Source organism: Oncorhynchus gorbuscha, linkage group LG08 (assembly GCF_021184085.1).
Source record: "Oncorhynchus gorbuscha isolate QuinsamMale2020 ecotype Even-year linkage group LG08, OgorEven_v1.0, whole genome shotgun sequence".
Lineage (NCBI taxonomy): Eukaryota > Metazoa > Chordata > Actinopteri > Salmoniformes > Salmonidae > Oncorhynchus > Oncorhynchus gorbuscha.
In genome coordinates, this window is record NC_060180.1 from 66,639,269 (window position 1) to 66,658,670 (window position 19,402).

Below are 19,402 nucleotides of genomic sequence, written 5' to 3' on the forward strand. Positions count from 1 at the left end.
AGCCTTGAAAATGCCCCTCCAGTGCAGTCATCCGGGTAACTCGAGCCAACCCAGTGGTTGGATGTCATGGTTGGGTGTCTGCTGCAGACCTTTACAGATTATGGTGAGGCAGATGATTGAGTTTTACATTGTCAGATTTTGCACTGGGCTGTTTTATAAAATGCTTTGTTACCCTATTTAATATTAGTATATGATTTAAAAACATTATTATTGTTATTATAAATAGACTTAATATAATCAATTATATTAATAATCATCGTAGCGTACTCTACATATTTATTCAAACTTTAGGTAAATTGCTTTCTATATGATTAAAGTTGAAGGACTTTGGATCAGACTAACCAATACTTTGTAACTTGTGATTTGAAGTATGACAACGATGAAGAGGAATATTAGTACGAATTGTAAAATTTGGTAGCTAGTAGTATTACATTTGTGTCATAGATTTTATTTATAAAAATGCCACCGATTAGGTATCAGTATTTTTGGAAAGGCACTGCATTATTAGAGGACAGTCAACGCCCAGTGCATTCTGGTCCCTGTGCAGAAGAAACTGTTCGGTGTCTACAGGAATTTGGTGTCCATCCAGCCTCCAGAATCACTCGGTTTTCTTTCACTGACAATCGAAAAGGTACATATTGCATTGTATTTATTAGCAAGTTGTAATATTTCACTGCCTCGCCGAATTAGATACGTCGCTTTAACTTCCTGTCGCATCACAAGTAGCTTGTTAGCTAGCCTTTAGTTTAGCAAAGTGGTTGGCTAGCTAAGTTAACGTTCGCTAGCTTTCAACGCTTGCTTTTAGACACCTTGCCGGAGAGTCATTGTGAGCTAGCCACCATTGGAAATCATAATGTATCACAATTGTTAAATTATCTACACAGCCCGACTTGAAATGCGTGTTCGCTGGTTAGGTATTGTCAGAGCTATATATTTAATAAATACATGGCTCTGTGTATTGCTAGCTCGCTAAGAAGCTAGCTAACTAATTTAAACGTTCAAGGCATCTCGAGCACGATTCATGTCTGGTTACCCTCGTTTTGTGTTATTTAGCTAAACGGAGACCGCAAGATAGGCATTCTTTGAAGTAACTACAATTTAATTTAGTTGTATTTTCATTCATTGAGACAGCGCTTTCATAACCCAGTCTCAGTAGTTTTGAAAGAAAGATGCCCGGCACTATTTCGAGTCAATTTCTCTGGCCTCTTCAGAGTCTGTCATCTTACTTGTGGTTAAGTCACATTTTCCGCAAACTGTAGGAAGAAATGGCTTAAAGTGTTTAAATTTCTCTTCCAGTTGAACATGTTACTTAGTTATAGAAAAGTCACTAGCTAGATAAATAAAAGTACAGCATTGAAAGTTGAATTGGAGGCAAAACCAGCTTAAGCAACAAATGCATTTGTGACGTGAGTGTCAAGTTGTACGGGATGGCTGTTTGTGGTGAGACATTCTTTTGAAAAGTCATTCTGAGCAGAGAGCAGACTTCCTGTCTCTCACAGTCCCCTAAATCATGTAGGCTATGCCGTCCTCCATTTTGTTAGTGTACACAGTTGTCATTCTCTTGAAGTAATAAATAGGCCTATTGATATAGTACTTACTGCATGTTCTACTGAAAACAGAAGTACACTTTATATACAAAAGTATGTGGACACCCGTTCAAACTAGTGGATTTGGCTTTTTCAGAGACACTGTTGCTGACAGGTGTATAAAATCGAGCACACGTCCATGCATTCTCCATAGACAAATATTGGCAGCTTACTGAATAGCTCAGTAACTTTCAATGTGGCACTTTCATAGGATGCCACCTTCCTAACAAGTCAGTTTGTACAATTTCTGCCCTGGTCAACTAAGTGCTGTTATTGTGAAGTGAAATCTCTAGGTGCAACAGCTCCCAGAACGGGACCGCTGAAGCGTGTAAAAGTTTAACCCCAGGCCCCTGTCCCCGCAAAAGGCCTTCATTGTAATAAGAATTTGTTCTTAACTGGCTTGCCTAGTTAAATAAAAAAAGTTGTCTGTCCTCAGTTGCGACACTCACTAACTACCAGGTTCCATACTACCTCTGGAAGCTACATCAGTAGCTGTTCGTTGAGCTTCATGAAATGGATTTCCATGGCTGAGCAGCCGCACACAGCCCTAAGTTCACCATGAGCAATGCCAAGCGTCGGCTGGAATGGTGTAAAGCTCGCTGTCATTGTGCTCTGGAGCAGTGGAAATGCGTTCTCTGTAGTGACTTCACTATCTGGCAGTCCGACAGATGTATCTGGTTTTGGCGGTTGCCCGGAGAACGCTACCTACCCCAATGCATAGTTCCAATTGTAAAGTTTGGTGGAGGAATAATGCTCCAGGGCTGTTTTTCATGGTTTGGGCTAGGCCCCTTAGTTCCAGTGAAGCATACAATGACATTCTAGACGATTCTATGCTTTCAACTTTGTGGCAACAGTTTGGGAAGGCCCCTTCCTATTTCAGCATGACCATGCCGTGTACAAAGTGAGGTCCATACAGACATGTTTTGCTGACTGCAGGCCAGTTGAGAACTTGACTGGCCTGCACAGAGCACTGACCTCAACCCCATCAAACACCTTTTGGTTTAATTGGAACGCCCACTGTGAGCGAGGCCTAATCGCCCAACCACAGTGTCCGACCTCACTTAATGCTCTTGTGGATGAATGGAAGCAAGTCTCTGCAGCAATGTTCCAAGATGAGTGGAGGCTGTTATAGCGGCAAAGGGGGGACCAACTCCATATTAATGACCATGATTTTGGAATGAGATGTTTGATGAGCTAGTGTCCACATACTTTTGATCATGTAATGTACCTGACATTTGACATCTGTTTTTATGTTCTCTAGCAGGTTGAAAGGGCGCAAAATGTCTCAGGCGGAAAAAATGAAAGTAAGTTCCCGACTGAGTACAATTAGAGGATGCTTTCATCCCCACAGCTCATTTTAATGTAATACTGTCAGGCAGTTAAATAAAAACAACAAAAACATTTTTTTTTTTTTTTTAAAGTTCCCTCATAATATTCCAGTAATTGGCCTACACTAACACGATGGGATATGCTTTGGCAAATTAGGATTTATTAGAATTAAACCATCGGGCCTAAAGCCATTTGGGGTCTTAATTGCAGAATGCATGGCCACTCAAGCAGATGCTGCCAGCATCCAGGCAGCTACTTCCTTCCCCATGACTCACAGTTGTGCCTTGACTTCACTCAGTCCTGCCCCTTGTTCAGAGGGGGACCACTAGTTATACAAAGCCATGAACAGTAATGGCTGTATTGCATTTCCAATGTATGAGCTTAGTCTAGCTATATTATAGAAAACTAGTGTAATAATCCCTTCCTTACATCTGTTCATAAGATGTAAAGATCGGCCTAGGTCTAACTTTAAACCCTTTAGCTAGACTGCACATTCTCCCTGATTATGTATAGACCGGTTAAGGCCATAAACACTAATGCAATAATGCATTCCAGAGACAGTTAATTTGTGTACAGCTGATTCTTGAGTAGCTGAGTAGCTGCCTAATTGCTGGTTGTAAATGTTTGCTGTGATTTGCACAACCCACAGATATGATTACTATAATATATTGTAGGTCCATCCTAGCCTGAAGACCCGACGTTGAGGGCATCAATGAGCGTCTGGATAAGGAAGGTTTAATCTGAAAAGCTCTAATTTACAAGGCAGAATGTTGAATAAAACGAAATGTTTACTTACTCTACCGGTTGGTCCTTTTGCTGGAAGGAATGTGAGAACCTGTCCATAGGAAAGTGCAATTAAATCAACTTTTCAAAGCGCTGGTAGTGCGTTCAGATTTCTAATCACCTGATGAAACGGGACGCGTGTTTACTTGCTGAGCTCGTGCACATGTTTACATGGTTCTCCGCATGCTTCAAGTGATCGAAGTCTGAACGCAATACCAGCTCATTGAAAAGGTGAGTTACTTACTGTGGATATATTGTCTCCAAAAGGACCAACTGCATGGACAACAGGTAAAGTCAAAATATAATTTTAGTCAACATTCTGGCTTGTAGAGTTTGAGGAAATGTTCCAAACAAATGTATGGCATTAATTTCGGACTGCGAATCGGAGGTATAATAATAAGTCTGTTAGGCAACCTAGGCATGGGCGGTATACCGGGGTATTTAGAAATAGTGACGATGTTTTTTCAATACATACATTTTTGTAGCAATTGAAGTAAATAACCGCAGTCAATGTGTTTATTAACATTCAAATCGTGTTTTTTTTCCCTCAATAGAGTGATCAGGGACGTGCAGCTATAGTTTTCCTTCACAGAAAATACATCCATTAGCGCAACACATTCGGGATAAAATGGCTTAATTGCTGTCATTTGATGAGAAAGTGCGACGCTGCTGGCAGCCGCACAAGTAAATGTGCTTATAATAAAAAAGCAAAAATGATGCATGGCCATCATATTTCTAACGTCTAGGCCTATCATAGGAATAATGTAGCCAGCTACTTTTCCTTATGTTTCGCTTAAAGTTAATCTTGTATTTTACTGGAGAAAAATAGGCTTGCTACACTGAGAAAAGTATTGGAGAAAAGTAGCTACACATCAGAGCGCTGTCTGCTGATACCGGTTCCTGAGTTCTCATCCGAGTTTAGAAGTGCAACTGAAGCACAGTGTTTCTGATGCCGAGCAGAAATTACATTAAGAAGCATTTTAGATCCGTTTACAAAACGTAGCAAGATATTTCTGATTCTTTTTATTTAAAAAAAGATCCTGTGTGAAAAACGAAGAATTGTGTTAATTAACAGACCCCTAGTTTATTAACTTGCTATCTAAGTAAAATTGCTCAATTAATTAGGTGACGGGGGCGTCATTTTTGTTAGCTTTCTGCCCGTTTAAGAATGCAACGGTCTTTTGGATTAGTTATTTGTACAGCTGCCACTGCGATCTTGATTTCCTTACGTTTTTTTCCCCCTGTTCTCGGCTTTCTGAACCTCCCACTCTTCTTCTAGCAGGCAGGCCGGTTGCCGTAGTGGCTCCAGACTCTACTACACAGACTGTGTGAACGCTTCTGGAGAGCCAGTACTGCATGCGTCGACTTTGTTCAATGTCTCTCGTTCACATTCGCTTGTAAATGTACAAACTCGCCAATAAAAAAACATTCGGTAGCGCCTACTTATATATGTATAACTTTATGAGCCGGATTCCCTGTCATTGTAATTAGCTTATTTTTGTTTGTGCTCGTTAGCCTAGTTTAGCTAGCAGCCTCCATGGAAATTCGCTATTACTTGCGCTAATTTTGTTAGCATTCTGGTAGACGCCCAATTAAATTCTTAGCGTGTTTTGGCGCCCCCTTGTGTACTAAACCGAATTGAGGGCAGGACTTATGATATGAAAATCTGCATAACGCCCAACCCTAGCAACGACAACTCATGTCTCTGGAAATGTCAGTAAAAATGATGGTATTCCTGGGTTGAATGACTCTGGTTCTAATGAACATGTGGTGGTCTCATGTTTTACAGCAGGGTCAGTTTACCAATCCAGAGACCCCGGGGTATGTGGGCTTTGCCAACCTGCCCAACCAAGTGCACCGCAAGTCGGTCAAAAAGGGCTTCGAGTTCACCCTCATGGTAGTTGGTGAGTGTCACAATATTTGTAACCTAAATAATGTCTGGTATTTTTGTATGGAGAGGGTTGTAATTGTTTGTATGAAGTCGCTAGCTATATATTGCCTTAGTTTGGCCTTAGACAGAATGGATACTCAGTGGTTTTGTGCAAAGCTCAACTGGTCTTTGGTTGTTGGTGAGTCAGACATTTTCTTGCTTTAGTTCTTTCCTCAGTTCAGTAGAGATTTAGGAGCCTTGCCCTTCGAATGGGGAATGTGTGCCTAAATGATCATGTTCACACAGTTTTGGCATATAAGTGTTTTAGGAATGGGATTGCAACAGTAATCAATTAACATTTTGGATATACTTTTCCTTTTCCCTCTCCATTTGGAGTGGGTGGATAGCATCTCCCTTACGAAACATACAAACTGTGTACAGGCTTTAAAAAAAAAGTTTATTAGATTTTTTTACAGAAAAAAACATCTATCTGGGATTAGGCCTAGTTTGTGCTAAGCAGTTAGGTGTCAGTTCATGCTGTTGACAGAATGGAATGTGACTTCTTTGACTGTAAGCCCAGACAGTTGTTAGCTAGTTGACAAACACATTCATTTCCTCTTCTCATAGCCTCGCCTCACCATTTTCACATTTCCCACCCTCCCCACATCTGTCAGTAACCACTGTTCCAAATCTCATCGCTTCCTTTAGTGTTTTTATGTGTATGTCTGAGAGTGTGTGTATGTCTGAGAGTGGGATTATGTCAGAGGTCCTGGTTTAGGTCACAGTTGAGTCCAGTTGCGGACTCAACTATGTAAACGGATGGAGGCAGGGTTTCTCTGGGTCCTCTAGTTTAGCTGTGTGAAATGGTTTTCCTTTCTCTCATCTCCATATTTGTCTGTGTGGTGTAGGGGAGGAGGAGAGCCCTATTGTACACTTATCCCCTCTGCCTTAAAATAAACCAGACTGGAATGTGGCCCTGTGTGCTGGACAGGCCTCTGCTGCTGGAAAGTGTCTGTCTGTGTCTGTGTGTGACTGTGTGTTTTAGATAAATCTGGTTTTACTGCCAGCTTAATGCATTTCCCAGGCTATGAGAGGCCTAATGTGTATCATTGGTTAGTGCTTGGCTAATATACAGAGTCCAGGCTGGATGTCTGCCAACTAGCGGGCTATATTGGCTATTTTGTGTATACATTTTTAAAAACTGCACACATTTTGTAGATTCTTGTATTTGTGGTTTGTAGACTAAAGGTAATCGGGTATATTGCCTTTACTTTTATATTTGCTGTTTTGCCATGCAGGCACAATATAATCTATTCGGTTTTTAAATTGGTCCCTTTTTTTTTTTGGAACAGAATGATAGTTTATCTATTGATTCTGTGTGTCGTGTTTAGGTGAGTCTGGTCTGGGGAAGTCCACCCTCATCAACAGCTTGTTCCTCACTGATCTCTACCCAGAGAGAATCATCCCCGGAGCAGCAGGTATGACGTACACACATACCACGGCCACACTCTCAGCTATTACTCCAAAATGTAATTTGTTCCTGCATAACCTAATGGGAATCAATTTTAAAACCAATTATGCCAAATCACCCCTCATTTATTCAGTGGCCTCAAGTGTCTGGAAAGTAAAAGCCTAACCTTTTTTATCTCCTTTCAATTGTAATCCACAGAGAAGATTGAGCGCACGGTTCAGATCGAAGCATCTACGGTTGAGATCGAGGAGCGAGGGGTGAAGCTCCGTCTCACCGTGGTGGACACGCCCGGATACGGTGACGCCATCAACAGCCAGGACTGGTACGCCGCTATGGTTGTATAGACAGGGGACCTGATCCTGTCCATTCAAATGTAATAACTTTATTTCTCCATGATCTGTTTGTGCATGGACAAATATGTTATTGCTGGAGTACCGTTGATGTATTTTGTAACCATGTCATAAGGTTGCCACAAAGTCCTAATTATGGCTCAACCGCTCCTATTTATAGAATTGATTTTAACCCTAACCGTAAACACACTTCTGACCTTATACCTAACCATAACTTCAAATAAAGATAAAAAAATCAAAGGTTTGTTTTCATAAAGTTGTATGATATATTTAGACTTTGTTGCTGTGGTAACAAGTGACGACGATGTCACACAAGGTGTCTAACTACATGGTCCCACCACCGTGCTGCTTCCTCTCTTCTCCCGCAGTTTCAGCACCATCATCGCCTACATTGACGACCAGTTTGAGAGATACCTCCACGACGAGAGCGGTCTGAACCGCCGGCACATCGTGGACAACCGCGTTCACTGCTGCTTCTATTTCATCTCCCCGCTGGGCCATGGGTACACACACATACACACACACACTAGGGTTGGGTGATAGTATCGGATTTTGAAGCTGATTGACAGCCATTGTCGATGGTGATGTAACCGACAACGCATAGCCTATTTCAACTTGACTGGCACCAGACCGTATAGAGCTGACCGGGCAACCCATAGCAGGGCCATGCAATAGCCTGCGTAACCTTTTTCAGTAAATTTGTTTTAAACAAGTCATAGAATGTAAGAACACTGTAGACAGGGCTGTGGCGCTCACAAAATTTCGTCAGCTGATGATTGTCAAGCAAATAACTGTTGGTCTCAGTAATTGACTGTTAATTAACATAAACACATTTAGCATCTCCTGACTTCCACAGTCTAAAAGCCATTTTAAAAAGTCTAATAAATCTATGTAATCTAACCTACACCTTCAAAATAAATCAATGATTTATTTTAGACAGGTCTAAGGAAGCATGATATGGAGAGAATGTCTATTTCAGAAGAAAATAATAGAAAAAATGTATTGTTTTAATATGAAGTAGCGTGACAGGAGAAAAGCAAGTATGCACAAAATCTGAAATAATATTCACATCAAAATTGAGAGAAAATACCAAATTGTGCTTTTAACCTCTGGGATATGTGGGACGGTACCATCCCACTTGGCCAAAAGCCAGAGCGCCAAATTCAAATTCCTATAAAATCAAACTTTCATGAAATCACACATGTAAGACACCAAATTAAAGCTACATGTGTTGTGAATCCAGCCAACATGTCAGATTTCAAAAAGGCTTTTCGGCGAAAGCAAATGATGCTATTATCTGAGGATAGAACCTCCATAAACAAAAGAGAACATTTCAACACTGCAGGCGTGACACAAAACGCAGAAATAAAAATATAATTCATGCTTTACCTTTGACGAGCTTCTTCTGTTGGCACTCTAATATGTCCCATAAACATCAATGGTCCTTTTGTTTGATTTAATTCTGTCCATATATATTTTTTATTTTACTAGGCAAGTCAGTTAAGAACAAATTCTTATTTTCAACGACTGCCTAGGAACAGTGGGTTAACTGCCTGTTCAGGGGCAGAACGACAGATTTGTACCTTGTCAGCTCGGGGATTTGAACTTGCAACCTTTCGGTTACTAGTCCAATGCTCTAACCACAAGGCTACCATGCCGCCCCATATATCCAAAATGTCCATTTATTTGGCGCGTTTGATCCAGAAAAACACTGGTTCCAACTTGCGCAACATGACTACAAAATATCTCAAAAGTTAACTGTAAACTTTGCCAAAACATTTCAAACTACTTTTGTAATACAACTTTAGGTATTTTTTTAAAGTAAATAATAAACATTTAAGATTTTTATACAGGAAGAAAACAAACTGAAGCATGCTTTCTGGTCATGCGCCTCTATCAAACAGTACACATAAAGTGACCCTTGTTCAAGATGGCCGTACTTCATTACACAAAGGAATAACCTCAACTAATAAAGACTGGTGACATCCAGTGGAAGGGTAGGAGCGGCAAGTCCCTTAGAAATCTGTATTCCCAATGAAAACACATTGAAAAGAGGGTGATCTAAAAAAACATAATAAATGTGAATGGTTTGTCCTCTGGGTTTCGCCTGCTATAGAAGTTCTGTTATACTCACAGACATGATTCAAACAGTTTTTGAAACTTCAGTGTGTCTTCTATCCACATCTACTAATAATATGCATATCTTCTGGGGATGAGTAGCAGGCAGTTGAATTTGGGCATGCTTTTCATCCAAAATTTTAGATGCTGCCCCCTATCCTAGATAAGTTAAAATAATTTGACACTGCTATAAAAAACAATACAGGCTTTGGCTAGATGTCTTAGGTCATCTGATATTGAGACTGGACATTTTGCGCTGCTTTGGTGAAAAGCTTAGCTCCGTCTAGGGTTGTTGCAGTGACCATATTACTGCCACACCACTGGTCACAAATTATGACTGCTGTTAAGTTCCACATGACCGTTTAGTCACTGTAATTAGGCTTGTCCAAGCTCTGATGCTTCTGCTGGTCATTAGTAGCTTACCAAACTTGCTAACTTCCTGGTACTCAGCACTCTATTCTCCCTCTAATCACTCTGACATCAATGCAAATTTATTTGAAAATCTAATCAAACAATTCATGAGAGCTCATGTTGCGCAACATTTTTTATAGACTATGCAATTGTGTGAGAAAACTGAGTGATGGCCTCTGAAAACGAGGATCCCATCAGCTTTCTATAGGCTAGGCCTACTTTTATTGATCAACTTTCCTAATATTTAAGCACATTGCTTCTCTTTACAGCAGGAGTATAGCCTACCTGGCATGAAAATAAACCACGGGGAAAAACTAATGGATGACATTTTTTCCCACTGCCCATGTTTCCATACAGGTGCATGATAATGGTCCAGTCTAAATCAAAACTAATATCACACACATTATTTAGTCTACAGGTATAGACCAGATTAAATCAAGAGTAGTCTGGTGGGTGACAATATTAACTTATCACTTGTGGATGATATATTATCACTTGTGGATGATATATTATCACTTGTGGATGATGCCCAGCATAAGAAACAAAGCCTTTTTTAAATGTAGCCTAGCGTATAGGCATATATGCTTTAAGGTTTGTCTCACAACTAAAGTGGCCAAGTCGATTCTTAATTTTAACCACGTTAATCCGCTTTAAAAGGGATGTATAGCCTAACTGGCATATACAGTGCATTTGGAAAGTGTTCAGACCACATGACTTTTTCCACATTTTGTTACGTTACAGCACATATGTCAGAGTCAAGGCCCGCGGGCCACATCCGGCCCGCGAGAAGGTTTTTTACGGCCCCTGGGATGATCTTGATTTGTTATTAGAACCGGCCCGCAGACCGCAGCAAGCCGGCAGCCCGCAGATCTTTTACACGCACCAATACTACATTTCCCACAATGCAACGGTGACGCACCGAGCAGTAGGCTGCTTCATTTCAATATTTATTGGCACAGCAGTTGTCAGCATCACAGTAAAATTAACTTTCAGATACCCATCAAAAATGGCAAAACGGAAGGTGGACACTGAGAACCGGGGGTTTCAAACAAGGTGGGAGTCGGAGTATTTGTTCACGGAGGTAGCTGGAAAACCTGTGTGTCTTCTGTGTGGAGAAAGTGTGGCGGTACTGAAAGAGTATAATCTGAGACGACATTATGAAACGAAACACGCGGACAAAAACAAGAATATGGACATGGAACAAAGGCTACAAAAGGCAGAGGAATTAAAACGAGGCCTCAAATCTCGACAGACTCTGTTCAAAAAAGCCAAATCACAAGGCCAGGCTGCTGTCAAGGCCAGTTTTATTTTGGCAGAAGAGATCGCTAAATCAGCCCGGCCATTTACGGAGGGGGATTTCATCAAAAACTGCATGATTAAAGTTTGTGACGAAGTTTGCCCAGAAAAAAGGCAACTCTTTTTAAATGTGAGTCTGAGCAGAAACACCATTGCCGAGAGAGTAGACCAGTTGTCCATCAATCTAAAAGAGCAGCTTGTGAAAAAGGGAAAAGATTTCATTGCATATTCCTTGGCTGTGGATGAGAGCACCGACATTTCTGACATTGCCCAGTTGTCAATTTTCATCCGCGGAGTGGACTCCAGCCTAAGCGTGACAGAGGAGTTTTTGGCTTTACGTCCTATGCATGGCACAACTACGGGGCATGATTTGTATGAAGAGGTGTCAAGATGTGTAAATGAGATGGAGCTGCCTTGGGAAAAACTCGTGGGTTTGACAACCGACGGAGCACCTGCGATGTGTGGACACAGGAGCGGACTGGTGGCGAAGATACGGGAAAAGATGCAAGAGGAAAACGCGACAGGTGAGCTGACAGCTTATCATTGTATCATACACCAGGAAGCGTTGTGCGGTAAAGCCTTGAAAATGGAGCATGTAATGAGCATCATCACGCGCACAGTTAACTTTATCAGAGCCAAAGGTTTGAATCACCGCCAGTTCAAGGCATTTCTGACGGAGTTAGAAACGGAGCATGGTGATTTGCCTTATCACACAGAGGTGTGATGGCTAAGCCAGGGAAAGGTGCTTCAAAGATGTTTCGAGCTTCGTGAGGAGATTTGTCTGTTCTTGGACAGCAAAGGGAAAGACACAACACAACTCCGAGACTAAATGTTTCTGTGTGAAATGGCTTTTCTGTGTGACATTACGAGTCATCTGAATGCAATGAACTTGCAGCTGCAGGGTCGGGATCGTGTCATCTCTGATATGTACAGTGAAGGCATTTAAAACCAAACTGACTCTGTGGGAGACGCAGATGCGGAAAGAAAATTTGAGCCACTTTCCCAGCTGCCAGACCATGAAAGAGAAGCTCTCTACCAGTGCGTTCCCGAGCGCACAGTTGGCTGATAAAATAGGTATGCTTGCCGCTGACTTTCGACGCCGATTTGCTGACTTTGAAGCACAAAAAAGCAGGTTGGAACTGCTCGGTAACCCATTTGCTGTTGACGTGGAAAGCTCACCACCAAACCTCCAAATGGAGTTGATTGACCTCCAATGCAATGATGCACTGAGGGCAAAATATGCGGCAGTGGGTGCTGCGGAGTTCGCCCGTTTCCTCCCCCGACACAATGCCCCAGCTGCGCATCCAGGCTGCTCAAACGTTGTCTATGTTTGGCAGCACATACCTGTGTGAACAACTGTTTTCTTTGATGAACTTGAACAAAACATCACACAGAAGTCGACTTACTGCTGAACACCTCCACTCAATTCTGAGGATTTCCTCAGCTCAGAGCCTTACCCCGAACATTGATGAACTTGTGGAAAAGATGGGACACCACCAAGTATCACCCTCAACCTCAAACAAGTGAACATTACTGTGCAATCACATATTTAGAGTTTTTACTCAGTTCAAGTTTAAAAGTTAAAGTTTAATATTTGTTTTCATTGCATGTTACTTCTCCTTAAACAAAGTGTTGTTTTTGATTAATAGATTTTTGCACTTTATTTTATTGTATTTCAATCCAATTATATTTTTAAAATATTTCAGTTGAGTGGATGATAGAAAATTGCTATTATTGTTTTTTTCTTTGAAGTAAATTTAGCCCACTTTTGCTAAAATAGAAAATATAGGCTACTGATGGTGCCTTGAATACCGGTTTCTTTCATTTAATGTTCATGTTATGGGGATTTTTATATAAAGGAAATTTGTCTTTTGTGTCTGTTGAAAATTAAAGATTACTGACAGAGCCATAAGAAAATATTGCTTTATTTATCTGATCATATTGGAATATATTTGTTAGGTTTTCAGTAGGTTCAATTAGGTTCACTAGACTATATGCGTCATTTAAAAATTTTCAATGAACATTCGAACAGTCCGGCCCTCGGCTTGTAGCTAAATTTTTTATTTGGCCCTCCGTCCATTTGACTTTGACACCCCTGCGTTACAGCCTTGTTCTAAAATTGATTAAATAGTTTTTTTCATTATCAATCTACACATAATACCCCATGGTAAAAACAAGTCTTTATTCATTTTTTCAAATGTATTAAAAGTAAAGAACTCTCACATTTACATAAGTATTCAGACCCTTTACACAGTACTTTGTTGAAGTGCAATTACAGCCTATTCTTCTTGGGTATGATGCTACAAGCTTGGCACACCTGTATTTGGGGAATTTCTCCCATTTTTCTCTGCAGATCTTCTCAAGCTTCGTCAGGTTTGATGGAGTGTTGCTGCACAGCATTTTTTCAGGTCCCTCCAGAGATGTTAGATGGGTTGAAATCCAGGCTCTGGCTGGGTCAATCGAGGACATTGACTTGTCCCAAAGCCACTCCTGCGTTGTCTTAGCTGTGTGCTTAGGGTTGTTGTCCGGTTGGAAGGTGAACCATCGCCCCAGTCTGAGATCCTGAGCGCTCTGGAGCAGGTTTAAATCAAGCATCTCTCTGTACTTTTCTCCGTTAATCTTTCCCTCGATCCTGAGTAGTCTCTGCTGCTGAAAACTATCCGGAGAGCATGATTCTGCCACCACCATGCTTCACCGTAGGGATTGGCCAATAGGGGGCGATAATAACGTATACCAAGATTTTATAGGTGCCAATGCTTTATCACAAGGACAAAGGTTTATGTCGCCCAACCCTAAGACACACACACCAATAGTAGTTCCATATCAATGCCAGTCTTGTAATACTAACCATAACATTTTCAACATTTTAGTTTACCTTGACTTTACATGAGCACACTGTGGAATTCCCCGTTCTTACACCCTCCCGCTCTCCCTTTCTCTCTCAGGCTGAAGCCTCTGGATGTACAGTTCATGAAGGCCATCCACAACAAAGTCAACGTGGTCCCTGTCATCGCTAAGGCTGACACACTCACCCTGCGAGAGAGGGAGCGGCTCAAGCGCAGGGTAGGAAACGCAGTATAGCTCAATGTCAGGGTAGGACACATATTATAGCTCTTGACTCTCAAAACTATACGATAGTAGAACAGGTTAAGTATTGTCAAACAAGGTATGTGGATGTAGCTATCGTATTTAAGACACAACTGCACCATGTGCCTGTATTGTATTAAGTAATCCCTCTGGAACGTGTGTGTGTGTATATATCTTTTGGCCATTTACTTGTGATGCATATATATATATATATATATATATATATATATAATATGCACACCAAAAGTAAATGGCCAAAATAACTTTTCCATCCTCAATGTTGCTATAGATCCTGGATGAGATTGATGAGCATAGTATCAAGATCTATCACCTCCCTGACGCAGAGTCTGATGAGGACGAAGAATTCAAGGAGCAGACCAGGACTCTCAAAGTAATCCTCTCCTCCACCTCAACTAATTTATCTCCTTACAAAGATTCATAATGCAAAACTTCTTTCCTTACATTTATTAGATTTTTTTTCCAGATTAAAATAAATAAATAATAAAATAATTAAAAAACTTAGCTCAGTGTTTTGGTAACACCAAAGGATCCTCATTAGCTGTTGTGAAAGCAGCAGCTACTCTTGGGATCCACATGAAACATGCCGTCATACAGAACATTAATAGACAAGGACAAAACTACATACATTTTAAAAGGTCTCACGTTGGTTGATTTAGGGTTGTGGGTTTGAATGCTGCATGGGCCACATACTGAATAGAACATGGTAGCTATTTGAACCATTAACCTCTGCTCTTTCCTCGTCCTCCTTTCTCCTCCCCTAGGCCAGTATTCCCTTTGCGGTGGTGGGCTCCAACCAGCAGATCGAGGCCAAGGGGAAGAAGGTGCGGGGTCGCCTGTACCCCTGGGGAGTGGTGGAAGTGGAGAACCCCGAGCACAACGACTTCCTCAAGCTGCGCACCATGCTGATGTGAGTGGGTGGGAGATAGGGGGACTGCACTGGGCCTTGTCTGAGGAGCTGCTTTGCGGTCTTTGTATATCAGACATGAATTGCAGCATTGAATAACAGCTTGAGAATCCTGATTTGAAATTGGTGGCTATTTTGATTTAGTGTTCATGGTTGATTTAGTTTATACTGTTATCGATGATTACTAAGCTGTGTTAGTTGTAAAAACAGAGTGGCTGTGGTTCTGGATTTTCTGAAACCCGATTTGCCGTAGCAGAGATTTCTGCACGTGAAAAATCTGCATTCGCAGTCACGGCCATAAGTTTGTGATTTATCAATCCGTTACTTATCAGGCATAAGTAGTGGCTGTCCTGTCTCACATACTGCTTTGCGATTCCATTATGAGGTAAGCCTTCTGATCGACAAACTTGAGTTGTTGTTGGTTTAGTGCTTCATTGATTGATTGATGCCTATCCATCTGCAGCACCCACATGCAGGATCTGCAGGAGGTGACCCAGGACCTGCACTACGAGAACTTCCGCTCGGAGCGCCTCAAACGGGGCGGCAGGTTGTCCTCCCATGGTTACGTTATGTCTCCTGCGTACGTACCTGTCTGCTTGCCTTTCTACCCCCTCCCCCCAACCTCCCCATACATAGTAATATAATATACAACCAAGGACTTAATGCCACATATAACGGATGATGTTGACACAATTTAATACAAGACTCAGTTGACTGACTTGGAATTGAATGACTTACCTGATTATAAAGACAATGAATGGATAACTAATCCAGTGTTTCAGACAGTGGCACTTGTCTGGGGCAAACTTCTGTCAATACGTAGTTAGGTGATCATTCGCATTTAAATGTGTTTAACATTACACTGTTGTAAAATACATATTTTTTTTTTTAACAGGATGTATAATTTTGGATGTACATTCTACAACAATTGGACCTTGGTAGTGGGTTATGGTTGAATATCCTAGTGGACTATGGATTTTTAACCAGTACATAGTCTTATAGGTTGTATGGGTATCACTTAACTCGTAAGAGTTTGGACCCTTTGGATTTTTTTGAGACCTTCCCCTATAGCCAATCCAAGAGAAGGGAGTGATTTTACTGCCTTCCCATTGGCTTGTCATCAGCCCAATGATGCTCTGGTCTGTCCAATCCCATGAGTGAACTGTTGGAGGTACCCCCCCCGACCCTCTCTTCTTGCTTCTGCAGCTTGCCCTCTTTCACTTTAGCAGCCAGCTGTCCACTGCTCTACCTTAACCTCCTGCCCCTCTTTCTACGTGTTGCTTTCGTCACATCTGCTTAAATGCTAGAAACCACACACACACACACACACACCCCAGATTTGGGCTTTTACTAAACTGCCTTTCAGAGACCTCCTATGCACGGTGGGGTTTTCCGTCCTCTACCTTTTCTGCTCATTCTATGAATGACAATGGGAGTATTGAAAAGTGTATTTTCTTCTGATTGCACAAACTATGTAAAAACAGACTTGCAAGAACTTGAAATGTACTAGGTTTCCAGTGTCAGTCTTTGGATATTTACGGTAAGTCTCCCCAATGATTGCGACTTCAGCCTAAAGAGCCAAACTCACCAAACCTGTGTCTATGTTCCAGGCAGGGGCAGGGCCAGGGGCCTGAGCCGGAGGAAATGGACAAGGACATGATCCTGCAGGAGAAGGAGGCTGAGGTAAATAGCTAACCATTCATTTCCCTCTCATTCATCACTCCCACTACCGTTCTACTATGTCTGTCTCTCTCTGCCTGTTGAAATATCACCTTTATGGGAGTATCACACAATCTTGAATGGCCCCTCTCATTACATCCTACACCCTCACTTTTATTTGAAGGACTGTGATATGTTTATTTCATGTGAATAAGGTAGTTGTTTTGAGGGGGGTGGTGATCTTAGTCACTCTATGTGTTGGTCATAATGCTGTTTTGTGTTCTGTGCAGCTGAGGAGGATGCAGGAGATGATTACCAAGATGCAGGCTCAGATGCAAATCAAGCCTGACGGCGCGGGAGATGTCCAGCATGTGTGAAATGGTAACAACAAGTCCATTTGACACTCCGCACAACCAAGCTGTGCTGTGAAGACTGAAATGTACCCTGGCATATTGTGGACCTGTATATCTAAATTGCCACGGTTGTGGGTTCAATACCTGTATAAAATACACACAGTACAAATATTTAAACTCTCTGCATTGTAAGTCTCTTTGGATAAAAGTGTCTGCTATGGGGTAAATATTATTTTTATGAACTATTTAGAGATACTCAAGCAGATTTGTTGATCCATTGAGTGTTCATGTACATCCAAAGTTAGGAAATACAAGTCAGAATGTTATGGTATTGTCTTTCCTTGCAGGTTTTCAAGCTGTTATTTGAGCTTGACCAGACATGGATGGAAGGATTGCGGAAGAGAAGGGTGTGAAAATGAGAACGTTAACTGGTCTTTGTCTCGTACTGCTTGCCACTTTTTAGTTTATTTTGCTCCTACTTGGAATTATTTTGAGTTTTTTTCTTGTTTTTATTTTTATATAAGCAGTATTATGTTTTATATTTACACTTTCTTTAATATTCCATATGGCTTATTATTAATTTCTTCCATACTATTGGACCATGCCAGTTAGTCACCAAATGGAGAATAACCCTCGTTTAACCTGGAGTATGTTCTTATTATAGTGGCCATTGTTACTTTTTTTATTTTTTATGTTGAGAAAGCCGAAAGCTGCTGATTTTCAAGGCTGTCCACTTGGGCCCCATCTAAAACCACACACAAAATGATCAATCATGTTGCCAACTGTGGATCCAAGTTGGAAAGGACAACTTAGTTAGCAACTCTCTTCTGTCTTTCATGGAGCCATACAGCTAAAACCATAATGTTTTTTTCTTTTATGGTTGTCATGCCAATGTTGGAGAATCCTTTAAAGATATTTCTTAAAGATATTTATTAAAGATCTAGTCTTTCGAAAAGCAGCTAAATTATTTTCTTAATCCATGGATTCATTGACAGGGTTCTTTCTCCCACTCCCCTGCATGCAACGCTTAACCCTGTCTGATGTTGTGTTCAAATGACAGGTTATGACTGAAATGCATGACACTGTGACCTTCCCAGTCATCCTGTAGCCCTGAACCAATGAAGGAGACAAACCTTGGTGGGTTTTTACTGTATGTGCCTCTATAAATCCTGGGCCTGTGAAGTGAGTAGGAGAGCAGATCTAGAATCCGTCTAGTCTTTTAGATCGTTATGAATATGGTCATATAGATTGACGGACCTACCTTACAAAAAAAGATTACATTGTAACTGCAGTCGACTGGTATTTTGGACACGGTAATTGCAGAATAACTGCAGTTACATTGCAATATTACTGCAGTAAGTGTTATTTTTGATACAGCAAACCTCAGTTATACTTCAATCTTTTTTCGTAAGGGCTGATCCTAGATCAGCACTTCTGCTCTGAGACGCTCTGAATATGGGCCCAGGCTCCCTATGCCCCCAGGTTTTAACATATTGTAAAGTGGTTTGATATTTGAGGTGAAAGTCCTGGCCAACTAAAAGTAAATTGAATTACTGTGATGTTCGGACCAGGCTCATGTATTGCAGGTGACATTGCTTTTCTTCGTGTGTGTCTCCCATGATATTGATTGTGGAATAAAGTGTATCCAATCTGTGAGAGGTCATGCTGTAAAGGCACACTGTGCTTCGTGCTATATGATATCCATATCTTATGTTCTTTATGGCTGTGTGTCAATGGGTTAAGACTGACATTTGGATGTTGGACAGGACCAGTTAGTTGCTATGGCTATCGTCATGGTGATCTGGTTTGTATGTCACCAGCTTTGTCTCCCTCAAGCCAAGCCAGAGTTCTTAACATTCCGGTTTATGCTGTTTTTATCTAATCACTGTCAAATAAAACCCTTGATGTATACCATCTTGTATTAATGTTTTTATTAGAGCTAGATTCTAGTTTGCATCATTTGTCATTCTGGGGCTTGTATATGGCCAATATACAACAGCTAAAGGCAGCCCTTGTGGTAAATATACCACACCTCAAGCCTAGTGGCTCGTCTAGCCACGGGATAAATCCTTATCTAATCTTCTATCCAGATTTTCTTTTTACAGATTACCATATCTTCAGTCTGGTAATGTTTTCCCGGTGGCTTCTGACTCAAGATACAGTA

General features: G+C 41.2%; 1 protein-coding gene across 4 annotated transcripts; it reads left to right on the forward strand.

Moving 5' to 3' along the window:
- The first annotated feature begins 491 nt into the window (after positions 1 to 491).
- LOC124042056 (septin-2-like) lies at positions 492 to 19,152 on the forward strand. Of its 4 annotated transcripts, none has more exons than XM_046360338.1 (13): positions 493 to 631; positions 2,848 to 2,890; positions 5,488 to 5,602; positions 6,960 to 7,046; positions 7,238 to 7,361; positions 7,758 to 7,892; positions 14,160 to 14,277; positions 14,591 to 14,692; positions 15,084 to 15,229; positions 15,690 to 15,806; positions 16,837 to 16,909; positions 17,176 to 17,266; positions 17,586 to 19,152. In XM_046360338.1, exons 2-12 carry the CDS (start codon positions 2,867 to 2,869, stop codon positions 17,260 to 17,262), a joined length of 1,128 nt encoding a protein of 375 aa, XP_046216294.1. In that variant the 5' UTR covers positions 493 to 631; positions 2,848 to 2,866; the 3' UTR covers positions 17,263 to 17,266; positions 17,586 to 19,152. The 4 variants fall into 4 exon arrangements, with proteins under 4 accessions (XP_046216297.1, XP_046216294.1, XP_046216296.1 ...); XM_046360340.1 differs by having other exon boundaries at positions 495 to 631; positions 15,690 to 15,773; XM_046360339.1 differs by having other exon boundaries at positions 533 to 631; positions 2,851 to 2,890.
- The last annotated feature ends 250 nt before the right edge of the window (positions 19,153 to 19,402 follow it).